The 20,479-nt window shown below is 34.1% G+C and overlaps 1 protein-coding gene across 2 annotated transcripts; it reads left to right on the top strand.

The window, feature by feature from the left end:
* Positions 1-347: 347 nt before the first annotated feature.
* LOC108333918 (clustered mitochondria protein) lies at positions 348-16,477 on the top strand. 2 transcript variants are annotated; one of them, XM_017569425.2, is made up of 29 exons: positions 348-521; positions 1,098-1,338; positions 2,853-2,914; positions 3,159-3,348; positions 3,423-3,563; positions 3,660-3,816; positions 3,905-4,098; positions 4,191-4,292; positions 5,236-5,371; positions 5,486-5,614; positions 6,010-6,397; positions 7,007-7,111; positions 7,371-7,489; positions 7,812-7,920; positions 8,006-8,221; positions 8,931-9,065; positions 9,235-9,405; positions 9,524-9,610; positions 10,801-10,935; positions 11,023-11,178; positions 12,031-12,099; positions 12,778-12,936; positions 13,383-13,439; positions 13,514-13,554; positions 13,833-13,952; positions 14,171-14,480; positions 14,552-14,659; positions 15,151-15,222; positions 15,547-16,477. In XM_017569425.2, exons 2-29 carry the CDS (start codon positions 1,107-1,109, stop codon positions 16,009-16,011), a joined length of 4,365 nt encoding a protein of 1,454 aa, XP_017424914.2. In that variant the 5' UTR covers positions 348-521; positions 1,098-1,106; the 3' UTR covers positions 16,012-16,477. The 2 variants fall into 2 exon arrangements, with proteins under 2 accessions (XP_017424914.2, XP_017424913.2); XM_017569424.2 differs by having other exon boundaries at positions 1,098-1,347.
* Positions 16,478-20,479: the final 4,002 nt, after the last annotated feature.

The raw sequence follows: 20,479 nt of genomic DNA, 5'->3' as shown, positions 1-20,479 counted from the left end.
AAGTTCAAAAAATTAGACATCAATGTTTTCTTTTAATTTTATATTATTTTGTCATGAAGAAAAATATCATGACAAAAATGTGTTACAAATAAGAAACAAAAAGATTTTTGAAGGTTTAGAAAAACGAAAGAAATCCAATAAGAGGTAGGTTATTAAGTAGGAATGAATGTCTAATAATTTGCAAGTAGTAGACTTAAAAATACCTAATTTGAAACAAGTGAAAAGATAAGTTTGTTATTTAAAATATATCAGGTGTAAATGAAAACATAGGTTACATAAAATATTTTTAAGAACGAAGGCCCAAGCCCGATAGTTCCAAATTATTTCACATTCATTTTCCTTTGTTTCTCTCTCACAAGGAAGAAGCCGCCTCAGCCACTGCTTCTTGGTTTCTCTCGCTCTTCCAAACCTCAAAAACCTTTTCTTTTCAAAACCTTCTAAAACCCTTTTTTATTTCTTTCTTATCTCTATGCAACTTCTTAACTAATTCGCACTTCACGTCTAATTGTTTCGGCTTACTGGTAATTCGCCTTCTCTCATGATATTTTTCTTCACTCCCCTGACAAAAAATAAAATAAAATTAGAAGAAACCTTGAACTTGGATTTTAGGTTTCATGATTTTTGTTGTGTGGGTTCTTTGGGAATAGAAGAGATAATGAAGGTTGTTGTGGTCTTTGTTATATTATTTTGAATTCATATTTCATGTTTTTTACGTGATTCTTATGGGAATCATCTACCAGAAATGGAACTCACCTGATATGTGGTTCTGTTTGTGTTTAAAAGTTGAGACCTTTCAATATTTTTATCTGATTATGGATTTTATGTTTTGTTGGGGCTTTAACTTTATTTAGAAATTCTGTTTTTGAAAGTTTTGAGACATTGTGGCATTAGTTGTTTGTGTTAGCATGTTTTATTGTCTATGGGAGTGTGGACCTTATATCAATGGTGGTTTGCATGCTTTTCAATTAGGTAAAGTGATTTTGTGGGATGATTGTTGTGGTTGGCTTGTTTTGACTTTTGTAGCAGACCCTTAATTTACTTACTTTATTGTTTTTCTTTTTTTGTGTGGTATGTTGACATGGATGTTTGGATTTCAGAAAGAGGAAATGGCTGGAAAATCAAGCAAAGGGAGGAACAAAAAAGGGTCCCAGCTTACTTCTAGTACTTCAGAACCAACAGTCCATTCTGATCTTCCTGTGAAGAATAACCTGGAAGCCACTCTAGAATCTGCAAAAGCTGACGTAGCTGAAACTGCAGCAATTGGTGATTCTGTTGGTGCCAATCATGAGTCGAAAGAACATGAAACAACAACAACTGAAGGGAGCCAACAAAAGCAAGGTGAAATGGGTTAGGAATTAACTTTATTGCTTATTGATATAATGACATTACATTCTTTGATATATAAAAGTATATATAAAAGTATTAAGAGATAAAGAAGTTACACTCAAATTACATTAAACAAAAAGTAGTTAAGAACATAAATCATAATTGAATAGAATATCTGTAGTTAGTGTAAAAACAGTATGAAACCAAATAAATAATGAAACTCCAATCATTAAAACCCAACTTTATAGGTGGAATACATAAAATTGCATATTACTTTTTCTCGTTGGGTTATCCCAATTGCCTAACTACATTGTAACCTCAGTTGTGGCTATTTGTGTAATATTATGGTTTTGTGCAATTTAAAATCCCAAGTTGTTATAAAACTGTTATGGCTGCTACAATGTGGCAATTTTGAACACCTGCCATCGGTTATTTGCTGCTGTTTGGTGCTATCCCTGAAGGCACCCATCATGCCACGTGCTGTGCCACCCATTATGTAACTTCCCTTCATTTTCCGCAGCGTTACGTCATATACTTTAAAATATATCTTTACCGTTATTTCCTTTTGTCTTTTCCCTCCCTTCCTTCCATTTCTTTCTTTTTCTATGCTTATTCTTCATTTATTTATATCTTCCTAATATTTTTTTTCTTTTCTTGTTCATTCAATTCAATGATTTTGATCTCTTGCTTCTTTAATTCAGAATTTATTTCTTTGTTTTTTAGTATTTCCGAATCATGTTGTTCCTATTCTTATCGTACTAAATCCAGCTTAATCTGACTGGATGTACACAACAGGGCCCTTTTGTTCTGTAGTGAGGTAATGCATTTGCAGGTCCTAGCAGGATGGAATCGCAGCCATAACAACTACTGTGCTCTAGGGAGGAAAATTTCCTATTTTTATCTTACTGAATCCAGCTTTATCTGACTGGATTTACACAATAGGGCCCTTTAGGTCTATTGGTGACTCCATTCTTGCTTAGTGATCTGAATTGCTCTGAAAAAGCATTGCTTACAGGGTTTGACTGTTCACTAGTCAATTTTTGTTTGTTTCATCGTGTTGTCTGTGTTTCTAGTAACTAATTCTGAACTTTTTTGTTTTTTTAATTGCTATACTCATAATTTAGTTAATGTTGAAATTATGTTTTCTTGTTTTTCTATCCTATCTCGTTCTTTTCCATCACTCTCACAATACTAAATTTTTTTCTTCCTACGGTTTATAATTTAAAATGACTAAGATTATCTGTAAATAATGTGAATTTTGCCAACTTCATATTTTTTACACAGAATATATGCCTTGCAACATATGTGAAACCCTTATTTTTCTAGGGATTAGGTGATTGTGCAAGTTTTATCATGTTTCGTGCTATGCATTATGTTTGATAATTTTTGTTGTGCAATTCCAGTTGTTTAGTCTTCTATTAAAAATATTGGTAATTTAGTCAAATTTATTTCATTCCTTTTGTTAATGGATATACTAAGACTTCAATTTCATTTTATGACCAATATTTGGTAAAATTATTGTGCAGGTGATCTTCAACTTTACCCTGTTTCTGTTAAAACACAAACTGGGGAGAAACTTGAGCTTCAGGTCAGTTAACTTAATTTGTCAAGCTTTTGCTTGTTACTATATCACAACACATTAAGAGAAACCAAGTGATCAAGCGGTTCCAAGATGATCATGATGGAGATCTGACTATTTCCTTTTATTCTTGTTGATGTAAAATTGTTTGAACATTTAACTATTTATAATATCATGTTTACATGTGCTACTATTTCACCTGAAGAAAAACTGAGGAATTGAGCTTCTTCTAACTTGTATAAGTTATTCACAGTTGAATCCTGGAGATTCTGTCATGGATGTACGACAATTCCTCCTTGATGCTCCTGAGACGTGTTTTATCACATGCTATGATTTACTGTTGCATACGAAGGATGCTTCAACTCATCACCTGGAAGATTATAATGAAATTTCTGAAGTAGCTGATATTACTACTGGTGGTTGCTCCTTGGAAATGGTCCCAGGTATGTTAACGAACTTTGGGTACTTTTGATGATTAAACAATGGTGGATGACAATATGATAAATCCTCTTTGCAGCATTTTATGATGATCGATCTATAAGGGCCCATGTTCACCGTACAAGGGAGTTGCTTTCCCTTTCTAATCTCCATGCTTCACTATCAACATCGCTTGCCCTACAGAATGAGATAGCACAAAATAAAGGTGCAAATTCTGCAGGTATAGGATATTTCTGTTGCTATAATCAGTTTATTTGATAAATCCAGTAGGTATGGGATAGTTACTAGACTGCTTCCTAATTTCCTGGAATATCAGATACCTTGAAACCTGAAGTTCCTGAGCTCGATGGACTTGGTTATATGGAGGACATCTCTGGTTCATTGGGTAATTTGTTATCTTCCCCATTGAAGGATATTAAATGCGTAGAGAGCATAGTGTTTTCATCCTTCAATCCTCCTCCGAGCTATAGAAGGTATCCCAAGACGCATCCTCTTCAGTTAATGTAATTTCATTGGCTTGCTTTGTTTATATGTATGAGACTGTTCTGTGGTTGCTTGTAGGCTTCTTGGAGATTTGATTTATTTGGATGTGATCACTCTTGAGGGTAATAAATTTTGTATTACGGGAAGTACAAAAATGTTTTATGTCAACTCGAGCTCAGCAAACACTCTTGACCCAAGGCAAAGTAAAGCTACTTTTGAAGCAACAAATCTTGTTGCTCTCTTACAAAAGATTAGCCCTAAGTTCAAAAAAGGTAGTGAAGTGTGATAACTTATTGTTTAGGACTTAAATCTCTGAGAAGTTTGCTTTGAAACCCAGAACTTAACCTTTTGTCCAATTTTGAAGCTTTCCGGGAAGTATTGGAGGGTAGAGCAGCTGCCCATCCTTTTGAAAATGTGCAATCTTTGTTGCCACCTAATTCTTGGCTTGGATTATACCCTGTTCCTGGTGAGCTTAGCCTCTGGCATTTTTGTTTCATCAACATTAGTTTTAAATTCTTTGTTGTAGTATTTTCTTTATCTAATTTGATGATATTGTTGCTTTTACTTTAGTTCTTGACGATGTATTTTTCTTATTTGTTTTGTGAGAGCACATTGTTATTAATCATCTTTCTATTAACACATCTGGCCATGTAGTTTTCATGCACTTTTGTTGTCATTTACTATATCAGAAGTGAGGCAAATTATTGTCACGTATTCAAGAACTATTTTGTTACAAGTTATAACAATGATAAAAACAAAAGGAAAGAAGTAGTGATGGTTAGAGTAATACCAAAAAACTTAAATTATTATCTAGGACTTCATTTAAATAGAATTATTGGAGATCTCACATCAGGTAGATATGATCAAATTATAATATATAAGTGGAGTGCAAACTTTGACTTACAAGCCATTTTTATGAGGCCAAGTTAGACTTAAAGTTCAATTTCTAAAATGCTATTAGAGTTTTTCAAGGACCTAGCCTGGTGAGATTTGTTGGACCTATTGTGCTATCTAATATCAAGCCCCCGTATTCCCACTCTTGATGTCCTTGGCATGTTGGTGGGTGTTGGAAACTCCATTGACTGAGATATGTTTAAATTTTAATTCATAAGTGTGGTGCAAACCATTCCAAACTAGTTTTGTGAGATTGAGTAAAACTTAAAATATATTTTCTAAAAAACTTCCCGAGACTTGATTTTTGATAGAACACAAAGAAGTTATTTGACCTATGCTGCTGTTGCAGCCTAGAGGGAAGGCTTTTATTTTGTTCGTTTGTTATTATGTCCTACTTGATTTGGAAGCCAATTTTAAAATGTCATGAAATTATAGGAGTCCTTGTAATGAGGTTCCTAATATCTGGATCTCAGACTGGATTGATGTATTTGTAATTTGCATTGGGGTGTTAGCAGACCACAGACGTGATGCAGCCCAGGCTGAGAATGCTTTGACTCTTCTTTATGGCAATGAGCCAATTGGCATGCAAAGAGACTGGAATGAAGAGCTGCAGTCCTGCAGAGAATTTCCTCATACAACTCCACAGGAGAGGTGTCTATCTATCATTTATATGGATGGATTTGGATTTGATCCTGTTCTTAGTTTGGTGAAGAGATATTATCATTAAATATCTACGTTTCTTAGGTGATTTGTTTATTGGTGTAGGATTTTGCGGGATAGGGCACTTTATAAAGTGACATCAGACTTTGTTGATGCAGCTATTAATGGTGCGATTGGAGTGATCAGTGGCTGCATTCCTCCAATAAACCCAACTGACCCTGAATGTTTTCACATGTAAGTGTGTCTTTTGAATCCTGAAACTTCACTTTATAGAAATTGTAAATAGCTATTTTGGTATTCTAATATTTTATTATTTTAGGATGTTGAAAAGTAATGTCTAGAGGAAGTTGCATGTTACATTTTTCCTGTCTGGGGTTAGGAGAGAGGGAACATAAGATACTTATTCCTGGTCCATAAATTTTGTAGTTGTGTTGTGAAAAGCATTTTCATGATGTGGCTCTCATGTTGGTATATGATGCGTTGTTATTTTTGTTTATTAATTTGGTTTAGATTGTTGTTGTCATAGATCATATACTCGTTCTCATTGTGATTGTGCCCCTTTACACATATGGGTTTTACCGTGTAGTTTAAAAGCCTTTTGGCTCATTTTGCGTGGGTTTTGGTGACAGGTATGTACACAACAATATATTCTTTAGTTTTGCTATTGATGCTGACCTTGAGAAGCTGTCAAAGAAATGTGTGGATTCTAATTCAAAAACTTGGAGCTCTGGCACTTTGCAAAGTTCTTCTGATAAAGCTTCCATTCCACTTCATGGAGAAACTCAGGTTCCTAATGGAGGAAAAGATATTGGTTCAAGTTCAGATGATCTTAATGGCACAGAAGCCACTCAAGATGCTTCTCCAGAAGCTCAGCTGGCTGAGAATGAGCAAGCCACGTATGCTTCTGCAAACAATGATTTGAAGGGCACAAAGGCTTACCAAGAAGCCGATGTTGCTGGACTTTATAATCTTGCTATGGCTATAATTGACTACAGGGGGCATAGAGTGGTAGCTCAGGTTTGTAATGAAGCTCAAATTTACCTATGGCGGACTTGACTTTCTGTTTTTACATGAAAGTGTTGTTATAGTTTATATCAATTTGCTATTGGTCTATGCTTGTCTAAAAGGCAAGATATGGCTGTTCGGTGTTTCAACCCATCCACTTTTTTGGATTTTTCGTTCTAAAACTACTTTGTGGTGCAACTTAATGAATTAATGACTGTCAAAATAGCTTCAAAATTGTGAGAAAAGGAATAAGGACATGCTGAACTGTATCAAGAAGGTTATAAAACATGGCAAGACTTTTCAATTTCTTATTTGTATTAGTTTGTAGGATGAACATATGTTGTATATATTATTTTCTTTATTATATCTATGAAGTGATTAGTTTCTATTCATTTCAACCCAAATATATTTTCAATATTTTTAATAGGTGACCCTTTATATTTTGAGTATTGTAAACTGTTTAGGATAATTTTATGATATATGCCAAATTGCTTTCTATTATTAATGATTTTGGAGTGATTATAAGTATTAGATTTGTACTTAAATTTGCATTAATTTAATTTTGAAATTTGAAACCCTGTAAATCCTTATTCTCAAATTAAATTGTATATTGTGCTGCAGAGTGTATTACCGGGCATTCTTCAAGGGGACAAGTCAGACTCTCTCTTGTATGGCTCTGTCGACAATGGAAAGAAAATTTGCTGGAATGAAGATTTTCATTCTAAGGTAAAGAAGAAGGGTGTAGCCATTTAAATTTAGTTAGATTGTCTAATTTGAATTTGAAGCATCTCCTGATTTGTGTGAAATTAAATTGTAAGAAAATTGGTTGGTAGGGAAAAAATTAAGTATTTTTTAGATTGCATGATCTGTAAACTAAGATGTATTGTTTTATTTGCTTATTACACTAATATGTGTTGGGATTTTTTAAAATTGCATTATCTGTACAATAAGATACCTTTTATTTATTCTCTGATTTTGTTAATAGGTGTCAGAGGCTGCCAAATGCCTTCATTTGAAGGAACATTTAGTCCTTGACGGATCTGGAAATGTTTTCAAATTAGCTGCACCTGTTGAGTGTAAGGGCATTGTTGGTGGTGATGACCGGTAATTATTTGAGTTTGTTATTTTCAGTTTGTATACTTTGGTGATAGGATGTCTACAGATTTCCTAATGCATAGTTTCAAAGGCATAATTTTTACTGCAGGAAGATTTAGATTGTACCGTTACTAATCAATTCTGGCTATTTTTTCCCATATGTAATTCATTGTCCAATGTCTTATAGTTATTGAATGCAAGTAGATTGAAGTTAATTCAAAGATGCTATCTGTTGCAACTTTCCTAATTTTGTGTTTTAAAACTCTCATTTTTGTTTGTATAGCATATCGTGCTAATGCACTGATGCTTTGCTCTTTTTAAACCAAATCAGACACTACCTTCTTGATTTGTTGAGGGTAACTCCTCGTGATGCCAACTATACTGGGCCTGGTTCTCGATTTTGTATCTTGAGGCCAGAATTAATTACTGCCTTTTGCCAGGTAAGCACACCATAATGTCAAGGATGTTTGGGGTTTTTCTTGTGTTTTTAGTTTTTCATAGCTGACTGGCTCTTTGTGTGAACAGGCCCAAGTAGCAGAGGCATTGAAACCTACCAAGTTGAATTCTGAAGAGGCTGACAATTTGGTCACTGATTCTGGAAAGGCAACCGATCCTGACCTGCTGGTAAATGATTCCCAAGCAGCTGCTGATTCTGATCAGCTGGTGAATGATTCCCCAAATGCTGCTGATGCTGACACACTGGTGAACGATTCCCAAAATGTTGCAGATGCTCACAAGCCAGTAAGTGCAATAGTAGTGGAATGGATATTAGTCCTTCACTAATTATGCTGAAGTATTTTTTATTTTTTATCTATGATTTATTGAAATTTTTAATTTCAGAAAATTACATTTAAGAGGAGTAAATATTAGTGCAGTTTCCTAACCACATCCGATAAGCACTATGTATGAATTTGAACATACGTGTACCATAGTTTTAGTGAAGCAAATACAATTCCCAATGAACACAATACCCTCTATTGTAGCATATGACACATCTCGATATGCAGAAGACTTGTTCCAAACATATATTCTGAAAAGAAAGTACTTGTTTGAGGTTCATATTTAGTACAAGAATCACTCCTTTGCTTGTGCATCAATTTGAGCATTCATTTAATATATGCCCGGTATTTCTAACATGGAAGATTACTGTTGTAATGGAAAGGCAGAAGCATTAGTTTTGGTATGTTTGTTTGTTCTCCTTTTACGTTTGTTTCTTTATCTTATTCATCGTGTGTTTTAAAAGGGTAACTGAACATGTATGAGCCTACCATTGGCTATTATGAAAATTGTTGTGCCTTTGTACTCGATTATTTTTATCTGGTTGAATGCAATGCTGGAAGGGTATTTGGTTTCAATTATTTGACTTATTATTAGCTTATGGCTGGTGGGAATATTCTTGGTGATGAAGTTCCAATAGTTAAATTGCATGTCCTTTACTTGCTTTCTGCAGGATTCAACAGACGGAAAAAAAACTGAGGATGTAAAAGAATTTGCTTCTGTGACTGCCAAAGCCTCTGATGGTAGTGAGGATATTGTTTTTAATCCTAACGTCTTCACTGAATTCAAACTTGCTGGGAGCCCAGAGGTTTTTTTCCCTCTTATTTTCCCTTTTCTGTGTCTAAATACGACTTTACTTCCCATCTATGGAAACATGTGTTTTGGTCCATTATTTCTCTATTGTGATTGCTCGTGATGAAACCATAATGCTCTTGGCACAGTATTCTTACATTACACCTTTTTATCACATTCACCAGGAAATAGCAGCTGATGAAGATAATGTTAGAAAAGTTGGTCAATATCTTATTGATGTTGTACTTCCAAAGTTTATACAAGACCTATGTACACTTGAAGTTTCACCAATGGATGGCCAGACATTAACTGAAGCACTGCATGCTCACGGAATTAATGTTCGCTATATTGGCAAAGTAAGCGCCATGTATTTTGGTCAATAGTGAATTATCTTCTATTTAAATATGATGGTGATTTGGTCATAGACTTTTGATAATTCTTATAACGATTCTGATTGCTCATTTTTTGATGAAGGTGGCTGGAGGGACTAAACATCTACCTCATCTGTGGGATCTTTGCAACAATGAGATTGTTGTTAGATCTGCCAAGCATATTATCAAGGTGAGAAAAACTAGCTTACTTTAAGCAGTTCATTCTATGGGGCAAACATTGTGCCTGAATCATGCAAGAATTGCATTTACATGTGGGTCCAAAGTATGGTTTTGTTCGATCTGGTTTGAATCCTTGCTACCCTCTTATATAGAGCTTGGTTTTCAGGGATTGATTTTCTCGTTTTCAATGAAAACTGAAGCGAAGGGTCAAAGCATTAATTCATTATTAAAAGAATATAAAACTAAAAAATAGTATTGTTTTAGTTCAACATCTCACATGCACTAGATATATAACCAAATTATAGTATATACGAGGAGGTAATCCTGACCATACACACCAGTTTGGTAAGATTAAGTTAGCAATTAAATTTACATTTTAAGATGATATCATGGTTTGTGTTTGCAATTTCTGTTCAGCCTATTAGGCTGCTCACTATTGGGCCACTCACTATTGAGCCACCATTGGATCAGATGAAAATTTTTAGTATCTTGAGATGTCTTGTCCTCGTTGTGAGGGATGCATTAGAGATGATCCTACATCAACTAGAGATATGATCAAGTTATAGTTAACAAGTCGGTTTTGTAGCATTGAAGTAGGGGCCTAAATCAACAGTCTATGAGGTTTAAAAGTCATGCTATTTTGGAAGTTTCTAAGGTGGCCCCTTTTCTTTTTGCTATGCTAGGATTGAGTGATATTTTTTGGAGGGATTGAACTTTGCAGTCTCTATCATGTCTTGAAAATTAAATTTGTTATAATACAATTATTTAGCTATATAATTGGTTATTTGACTTAAAAAGGCTATCATCTAAATGTTTGTAATTACGTGAATAATATGTTTTATACCATTTCTAATTATTGATCACAGATCTTATGTTTCATGATTAATGATTTATAAATCGCCTTCCAATTCATGATTTGAATCCTTATTTGATATCCATGATTATATTACTTATGAGTACATTAGGTTTATTGCCAGTTGTATATTTTATCTTTGGTACTGATTTACTGTGCATGTCTTATTCATGTTTTTAATGGATAAATCTATTATTTTTGCTATACTGTTATAATATAAGGTATTACTTGAGCATTAGAAACATGATTGATGTTGACACATCAGAATAGACAACATACCATGAGAATAACTAGCAAATCCACTTGCATTCATCAATGATATTTGAGATCGTTCATGTGATATGCAGGATTTATTGAGGGAGACAGAGGACCATGATCTTGCACCAGCTGTATCTCATTTCTTAAACTGCCTATTTGGAAGTTGTCAAGCTCCCAGTGGCAAAGCTATCACCAATAGCACTCAGTCCAAAACTCCTAAAAAGGTATGTTGGTTATGGTTCATTGTCAATGTTTTGAACTTTTCTTCTCCTTTTAGGGTAAAAATATTGTTTTCCTGGCTTATTCTACAGGAACATGCTGGTCAACGGTCTCCAGGAAAACATTCCAAAGGGCAAGCTCGATGGAAAGGCAGGGCTTCATTAAGAAAGACTCAACCTTTGTACATGAGTATCAGCTCGGAAGCTCTTTGGTCAGACATTCAAGAATTTGCCTTGGTTAAGTACAAGGTATCAGCTATTTCCTAACCTAAATAGGTGTTTCATATCCATTTAAAATGAGTCAGAAAGTACATTTTGTTATTTTAGCTATATTTTGTTGAATGAGTGCTAGCCTTGGCACAAGAGTAAGGATGCAGGATTGTGAGCTGTGACCTGGAGGTCCGGTATGCAGGGGTAAGGCTGCATACATATACCCTTCTCAGACCCCACTAGAATGGGGAAAACTGTTTTTTGAAGCCACCAATTGTATGTATCTTTTAGCTGGCCTTTCTTAATATTTTATTCTCTTTGGTCAACCATGTAGTTTTGTATTGTGGCTTATAGTCACAGTTACGGAGACTTCCAAAACCTTGATATTGCAAAACCATTGTTCGTAAATGAAGCCTTTGTGGCTGTAATGAATTACGGGTCAATCCACTCTGATTAAGTTGCTTAGTGCCGCATGAAGATTCTCCTTTTAATTGTTTTAGTTGAATTAATGGTGTGACTATATTTATTATATCCAAACTACTACACTGTACTCAGTTATAAATTGTTCTAGCTGTGTGAATTGTACAACTTGACACTGCACCATTTAATTAGTTAGTTAGCCTAATGCTGCAACTCTCGTCTATATGCTCTGGAACAAGCAAATGGTTAATCAGTTTTCCAGTTGAAGGTCTATGATTCATTCTGCCTTGTATTCCATCTCATCTCATTAAATTCAATTCTCTTGTACTGTGCAGTTGTTTTGCTAACTATATCTCTTCTATTATATGTAATCTAAACAGCTATGCCTTTGTTATGCTTCTTCGTTTTTCTCTTTGTTAACACATGTATCTCTGTTGATATACATTTGAACTTCAAATCAATTTGCCGCAGTTTGAATTGCCAGAGGATGCGAGGTCGCACGTTAAGAAAATTTCTGTTATACGAAATCTTTGTCTTAAGGTAAGCACAAGATTGTGTTCTGTGTTTGTGCTGTAAATAATTTGTGTTTTTCATGTACTGGCTTTTTTAATTTTAGAGAGTTCCAATAGCATGAAGCTCTTTAAAGAACCAAGTACCAACTTGATGAGTTTTTATATAATTAAAATATTATCATATCATAATTTTGTATTTCTTGATACGTGTGAAAAAAAAGATGGGATATATTGTGACTATTTTGCATTTCGGTTATATGAAATCTTTGTCTGAAGGTAATCCTGTTGAGTTTGTGCTGTAAATAGTTTTTATGGTTTTGTGGTGTTCTGGCTCTTCTAATTTTAGAGTGTTTTGATAGCATGAAGCTCTTTTAAGAACCAAGTACCAACTTGATGAGTTTCTATATCATGTAAAATATTCTCATCATAATATTGTATTTCTTGATGCATGAAAATAAAAGACGGGATATATTCTGACTGTCTTTTCTTTTTTATGTTGCAAACATAGTGACAATTCTCCAAATTTATATACAGTTGTTTAATGCATGGTTGCACTTGTTGCCAACAGTCTTGTAAAACCTATTGGCCTCTGAAAGTTGTTGGAACTATTATGTTGGTTTTTTGTTTTAGTGCTTTTATGCCATAAACCTCTTCAATTTTGTACATTTTAAAATTCTGAATGGACTTTGCCATTCTTGATTTTCAGGTTGGTATAACAGTTGCTGCTCGTAAATATGATCTTAGTTCTGCAACTCCCTTCCAAACCTCTGATGTCTTGGATATCCGTCCAGTGGTCAAGCATTCAGTTCCTTCCTGTTCAGAAGCCAAGGAGCTTGTGGAAACTGGGAAACTTCAATTGGCTGAGGTATATGCCATTCCTTGTATATTTTTTTTACCTTTAACAGGAGTTGATGTATAGAACTTAATCCACGGGGAGCTGGCCTGTAGTTAAGTGGTTTGGTAGTTTTTAGAAGATGGCACTGACTTTTGCTTCCTATAACAAACAATTAAAATAGATTGCATAGTGATCGGTATCTGTGGTGTTCTGTGTTTTTGGATTTTAAGATATATTTTACTTTTGGGGTGAGGTGGTGTTAACAGAAATCTAACATTATTACTAGTGGGCTATTTTGAAGTTGTGCGAGAGTTGGTATAACATGTGGTGATTCTGCTTCATAAGATGGAACTTTTATGTGTTCAATACTGTGGTATAAATTTATTAATCCTGGAGGCTTGATTTTTTTATTTATATATTTATTTTTTCATTTTCTTCATTGCATGTGTTAACATATATTTTACTGTTTGTTACAGGGTATGCTTAGTGAAGCCTACACTTTATTCTCTGAGGCATTCTCAATTCTACAACAGGCATGAAATTCTGTATTGGTTTGTCTTTCTTGGATGACTTGTGCATAAAATAATCGTTGTTGAATGGTTTTCAGGTTACTGGTCCCATGCATCGGGAGGTTGCTAATTGCTGTCGGTATGTTTAAATTTTATTTCTACCATTTTGGCATATTTCTACCATTTTGGCATGATCCTACAAGTTTTTCTATTTAAATTCCTATATTAATCATGCAATTATGCATGTTGTGCTGATTTAGACCTGAATTATGAATGCAAATTGAGCTCATCATTTTCAGTTGTCAGTCCTTGTAAAATTGAAGATTTATATCCTTTGCTTGTAAATTTCTGCTTAAGAAGTCAGTTGAATTAATTTCATGTTGTGTTTAATCTGTGTGATAAAACTATTTATTTCAGATATCTTGCCATGGTTTTGTATCATGCTGGAGATATGGCCGGGGCTATCATGCAACAACACAAGGAACTGATTATAAATGAACGTTGTCTTGGTTTAGATCATCCTGACACTGCTCACAGGCATTCCCTTTTCTATTGATCTTCTTTGTTCTTTCCCATAATATCTTAGGGTTGTATAGTTGAATGTTAAAAATTGTTGGGCCAAAAAAATAAACTGGGATACCCAGTTATAGAAAACTTTGAGATGCATGCATTGTTTCGGACAGACATTGTTGAACAAGTTCAGGTTATTTTTTTATGTATTGAACCTATTTTTGTTTCATCTTGACCTGTTGCAGTTACGGAAATATGGCTCTGTTTTACCATGGACTTAACCAGACAGAACTTGCCCTTCGCCATATGTCCCGTGCTTTGCTATTATTAAGTTTGTCATCAGGGCCTGATCATCCTGATGTTGCAGCAACATTTATCAATGTTGCAATGATGTTTCAGGATATAGGAAAGATGAACACAGCTCTTCGTTATCTGCAAGAAGCTTTAAAGAAGAATGAAAGGCTTCTTGGCGAGGAGCATATTCAAACTGCTGTTTGTTATCATGCTCTTGCCATTGCATTTAATTGTATGGGTGCTTTCAAGCTCTCTCATCAGGTACGTGTTCTGGGGTGTTAAAGTTGGCACACCCGTGAGTGGATAACTAATTTTGGCATTTGGTTTGACAGCATGAGAGGAAAACGTATGATATACTTGTCAAACAACTTGGTGAAGATGATTCAAGGACACGAGATTCGCAGAATTGGATGAACACTTTCAAGATGCGAGAACTGCAGGTATCTGTACGCTACCTTAGTTACTAATTGAATTATGCATTTCCTCATGGCATCACTTTGCACGCTTAACTTCCATATGTATTTCCAGAGAAAGACTTGGAGACTAATTTTTTTGTAGTAAGGGGAATTAGAATTAGATAATTTTCTCACAGCAAATTAGCTATTAAGTACGGAGGGGAGAAAACTGACGAAGATAGCATTTTGGTTTTGAGTGGGTAAGGTAGAGATCTTTGGAAATGAGCATGGTTGATGACAGGAAAACTCAGCTGGGACCAGGAGGGAGAGAAATGGACTTCTAGAATAGATGGGTTGAGGTGCTTATGAATGTTACCAGACTTGTCAAGATTATTATGTATATTTATTAGCATTCCTATATTTTGTGTACAAATGCAGACAGGTTAAATTAACTTGTAACATGGTCTCCATTTCCGTATTAGCAAATGGTTGTTTTGATGACAGTCTTAGTGTTACATTTTCACTTGTTTTAACAGATGAATGCCCAAAAGCAAAAGGGTCAAGCTCTGAATGCAGCTTCGGCTCAGAAGGCTATTGATATCCTGAAGGTACATTGCATTATTTTTTGTATGCAATATAATCAGATAGTATCTATATCTAATACTGAGATTATCTTGTATATTCAGGCTACCCTATGTGATATATATTAGTTGTAAAAAATGAGACACTATTATATATTCAGGCTACCCTTTGATATACAACATTTTTCTAATATCTCAAGTGTCTGCAAAATCTTAGTTTTCATAGAAGCTTTTACTAACATGCTAGAGATTATTACATATGTTCAGATTGGATTTTTATTTATATAGTTCTTTGGCATTTATGTAGTGCTGTGATTCCAATTATTGAAAAGGGATTTTGTACTGTGACAGGCACACCCTGATTTGATTCATGCATTCCAAGCTGCTGCAGTTGCTGGGGGATCTGGAAGTTCAAGTGTATGTACAAACAAATCCCTGAATGCTGCAATAATGGGTGAGGCCCTCCCCAGAGGAAGGGGAATTGATGAAAGGGCTGCACGTGCGGCTGCTGAAGTCAGGAAGAAAGCTGCAGCAAGGGGCCTGTTAGTGCGTCCCCATGGTGTACCAGTCCAAGCCTTGCCACCCCTTACCCAACTTCTGAATATCATAAACTCAGGTGCAACTCCAGACACTGTGAATAATGGGAATGCAGATGGAGCAAAGGAGGACACAAATGGCATTGATCCAAGTGATTCAACTGATGTCAACAAAGGCCAAACAGTACCTGTGCAAGAGCAGGCTCCTGTTGGATTAGGCAAGGGATTGTCATCCTTGGACGCAAAGAAACAGAAGGCGAAACCAAAAGCTGGAGCTTGAAATTTTGAACTTGTAAGCTCTGGTAGTTGGCAGTGGTAGATTTATTTCAGATCAATATTCTTTGAGATGGTTGGGTTAACCAGGTACTTTGCTCAACTTTTTTTTCTTTCTTTTTTTTCTGGAGAGTGCTGTAGCGATCAGAAGTAATTTTGGTTTTTTGGCCTTTGCTCCTTAGATTTGGTAGATTTAGACCTCCAGAATGAATGTGATTGTGATCAAGTACATTGTTAATTTTTTGTTCTGGGCGATTGCTGATGATTTTTCAATAAACTCTATAATCCGGGATGCAGGGTAAGAACTATCATTTTGATAATGAAACCCTGTATCATGACAAATTTAATTTACTGCTGGGTTAAGGCAAATTAAATGCATAATCACGGTGTAGAAAATTTTGCTGCAACTTTTGTATGACATTATCATCTTTAATAATATGATGGCAATTCTTTCTGTGAATTGCATTGCATGATCTGAATTTACTAGATTCTAAGGAGTTTGGTTTCTAAGTTTAAGATTGTACCTGGTACTTTTTATCATTTTCATTTGTTCAAAGACATAGAATGAAGAGAACTATGTCAAATGTGACTTTGTACCTGTTACTGTTACGTTTATGTTAAACATTTCGCGACTGCAAATACAATTTGTTATTAGATAATCCTAACTATTCATGTACTTACATACAGATGTGCGATATTTATAATTAGAATGAATTTTCGGAAAACTGTTATATAAAATTATTAAAAATGAAAATTGAAGTAAATTCAAATGTATAAGGTATTCCCTATTAAGTAATAGAAAATGTAAAACATTTAACTAGAATAAATTACGAATAACTCTATCATTTAAAAAATGAAATTTAAATTTAATTTACTTTTATAAAACTGATTCAGTAAAGTTAAGATTTTTAACTTATAAATGTTTTAATTTGATCATATTTTTAATTTATAATAGATATATAAGCATTTTGTATATGGAGATATTGGAAAATTAGTTTCTCAATTAGTTTATTTTAAAAAACAAACATTAGTAAGATATAACGTTTCACAATTGATTAGTAGTACCATCATGATGGTACGCAAATTAGAGGTTTTGAAAAACAAAATCATATTATTTATTGAGTTATATAAATGTTATCTGGAGCATTTTCACATTTTAATTAATTTTTTGTGTCATATCAGAATTTGCTATAAAACTACTAAAATTTTGGACGAATTGGAGTGATATCATTAATGTAACATTCTGTTTTAATATTATAAAAATACTAAAATTTAAAATTGTACATATAAAATAATAGAACTACTAAATATAAACAAATATACTAAAAACAATCTATCTTTATAAAGTCATTTGACAACCTATTTATTTCACCTTATTGGAAACATGGAAAAGATGTGTCCCTAAACTCACACCATTTAAGTGATTATTGTAAAAGAGAAATCAATATAAAAATAGACAACACAAAAGTAAGATAAGGGTAAGCTAGAATACAAACAATTAATATATATATATATATATATATATATATATATATATATATATATATATATATATATATCCAAACATTTAAACATTATACACATGATACACATATAACACCAATTAACTAAACACTTTATGCATCTCATATTTTGACTAGATTGTCCAGACTTAGAATGAATGTCGAGTTATAACGAGTTATGCACTTGTGGTGGCTTCTACTATTGTACAAAGCCATTGTCAATGGGTTTCACCCTACCACATTCACAAGGTCAATTTGATTAAAACACTTTAATCATACTAGAAGCACCCAAGACTAAAACTTCCTGCTACACTCACCACATGTATCAAAACTCTATATTTGATAATGTATGACCATTAGAGTGTTAGAAAAAAATCCCAAGACTGAGCTACCTGCATTCATTCTAACCATACTTGAAACACAACCAGGAATTCTACCTTGGAACTCACTTCACAACTTTGAAACACTTTGAAAACATATATATACATCCCTTCACTTTCACATAGTATAACACCATATAGAAACATTAATCATACTTTAAAAGTCATAAACACCCAAACAAGTCATTGAAATTACACAATAACACAATTTTCTTCATGGCAACTTGATACTCTCTTACTAGATAAGGAAAACAACTTTGAAACCCCCACCAACAGCTTTGGAAGGGTCCAAAACCTCCAAAACGACCTAAAGAACGTCAATAATTAATACCCAGAATCTCACATTTGATATTTTCAAAACCTAAAAAAAACAATATTGGTGTGGGTAGATCTCATCCAATACATCATATTATTCTTATATATTCTATTTTATTATAAACAAACACAATCTAATATGGATCTAGCTTTCCTTACATCACAATAAACTGCCCAACTCAAAGAAACGTTTCGTTGATTACTTGAAACGCAAGGAATCTCTAGACACGAAATACCAAGTTAAAAACGGAGAGAGTCCTTAGAACTCTAGATGAACCAAGAATGATTAGGAGAAACATGATTACACATGCAAAGACACTAGATTCTTTTAAAAACGAAAGAAATGAAGGAGGGAAAAGAACTAAAAACTTACTTGTTCTATGACAGAAATTGATCGGCTAGAATTGTAGACCTTGAAGCCGTGATTGATTATACACCTCCTAATCGTCAAAGAGATGACTTAGGAGTTAGGAATTTTAGAAAAAAGGTAGAGAACTCTAGAAAAGTGATTTTTAGGAAGATGATACGTTTTAAAATAATGAAATTCATTTATAACAAAACTATTTATAAATAAACCATTTAATTTAATTTAATATATATATATATATATTGTATTTGGAGATATTGGAAAATAAGTTTCTTAATTAGTTTATTATAAAAAACTAGCATTAGTAAGTGTTAGAACCATTAAATCCATGTTGAGTGGAATCCAGGTGTTAGTGTGAGGGTTTAGAAAATTTAGAAAGTGGAAGACAAGTGTGTGTATCTGGTTGGCCGATCGGTTTTTGACGGTAGTATATAAGCAAAATTTTCAAACGTTGAGCCACTTTTGCATGCGCCTCTTCTCTCAAGAATTATGAGTTTCTCCTAATTCTCTCTACAATTCTCCTTCTTCTTTCTACAAAATTCTCATTTTCTTCTCCTTTTGATCATCATCTAGGCTGGGTCTGAGTTCTTTCTTGGTGACAAGAGTTTTCTTTCCATCAATCCAGCTGTTGTGTGAAGTTGGTAAGTTAAAATCACTCATTCTTTGAAGTTATGCGTTTTTCGATACATGCAAGCACTGTTCATCTTGCATGTGTTCTTCTTTTATCTCTCTCTGAATCTGTTTGTCTTTGATTCTCTGGTTGGTCCCTGTTCACCGATCAAAAATTTTAGAAGGTTGCTTTAGAAGTGGTTGCTGGTTAGTCCAAACGGTGGAAGCTTAGGAAGTGTTGGGTGTATTCCATGTAAGGGAAGCTAGTAATTTAATTATGCTTTTCTGTGTTTGGAATTTCTGTTTGAATGTCTGCATGTATGAATAATGGTATGTGTGATTGAAATTTGCATTCAAATTCTGTGTTGGCCGAGACTTGTGAACTGGGTTAGAGTTCCTTATGTAGACCATTCGGTCTTTTCTGGTTTGTATAAGAGAGGATGTGAAATGTGAGTGGAGTCAAATAGGTTCAGTGGGATAGATTTAAAAGATATTATGAATCAAGTTTAGAGTTTTAGAAGTTCAGAAAAATATATGGTTTTGGTTTAGGGAGTGTCATCCAACATTCAGTAGAAGTTTTACAAAATCATGTATAAAACCGAACGATTATTGTTGACCGTTCGATTGTGTTCCATACTCAGTCATTAACTGGGTTCGGTCCAGTGAAAGTACTATCTAATCATGACCGTTCAGTCTAGACACATTATTTATATTAAACTAGTATCTAGTATAATTCAAGTGCTCAGTGTAGTATAAACATTTGGTCTAAGTTTTTAAAAGTTCAGTTTGAGCTATGAGTGTTCGGTGTAAGGTCTTCGGGTTTGGGCTAAGTTCCTAATAGTTAGTTTTTCTATAGTGGTCAGTCAATAATAGCGTTCGATCATTTTCTTCTGTTTTGTTTCTTATAAACCGTTTTTTTTTTCTCTCAATTGGGTAGTGTGAAGGTGTTCGGTCTATAACATTCACAGGTTTTCTCTTTATTATGTGTGAAAATTTAATTGATGAATGATGGTGTATGTTAAGAATTGAAGATTTATACTTTTAAATATTGTGGAAGAGAATTCCAAGGAGGAATGTCTCATGGATGGTTGTGGAATTGTAAAGTATGAATATGGATATGCTAAGCTGGCGTTCATCTTGATATTCTGTGATTACTCATTCTCAAGTAGAGAGGAGTAACTCTTGTGTGAGAATGACAGGAGGTCCTACCGCCTCATGGTGTCGAGGTAAGTAATATGGGATTAACCTTGGGTAGTAGCTTGATTGGGGTCAGCTGTTTCACTACCACAAGTGCAAGGACGA

The sequence above is a fragment of the Vigna angularis genome, chromosome 11 (genome assembly GCF_016808095.1).
Source record: "Vigna angularis cultivar LongXiaoDou No.4 chromosome 11, ASM1680809v1, whole genome shotgun sequence".
In the NCBI taxonomy this organism is placed as follows: Eukaryota; Viridiplantae; Streptophyta; class Magnoliopsida; order Fabales; family Fabaceae; genus Vigna; species Vigna angularis.
Note: the sequence above shows the minus strand (reverse complement) of the source record. Positions and strands in the feature narration are given on the sequence as shown.

Coding starts and splice junctions, on each gene's coding strand:
- LOC108333918 (XM_017569424.2), top strand. CDS start 1,107: ATGGCTGGAAAATCAAGCAAAGGGAGGAACAAAAAAGGGTCCCAGCTT. Junction 7,490..7,811: donor ATTGTTGGTGGTGATGACCG/GTAATTATTTGA, acceptor AAACCAAATCAG/ACACTACCTTCTTGATTTGT. Junction 10,936..11,022: donor AGTCCAAAACTCCTAAAAAG/GTATGTTGGTTA, acceptor CTTATTCTACAG/GAACATGCTGGTCAACGGTC.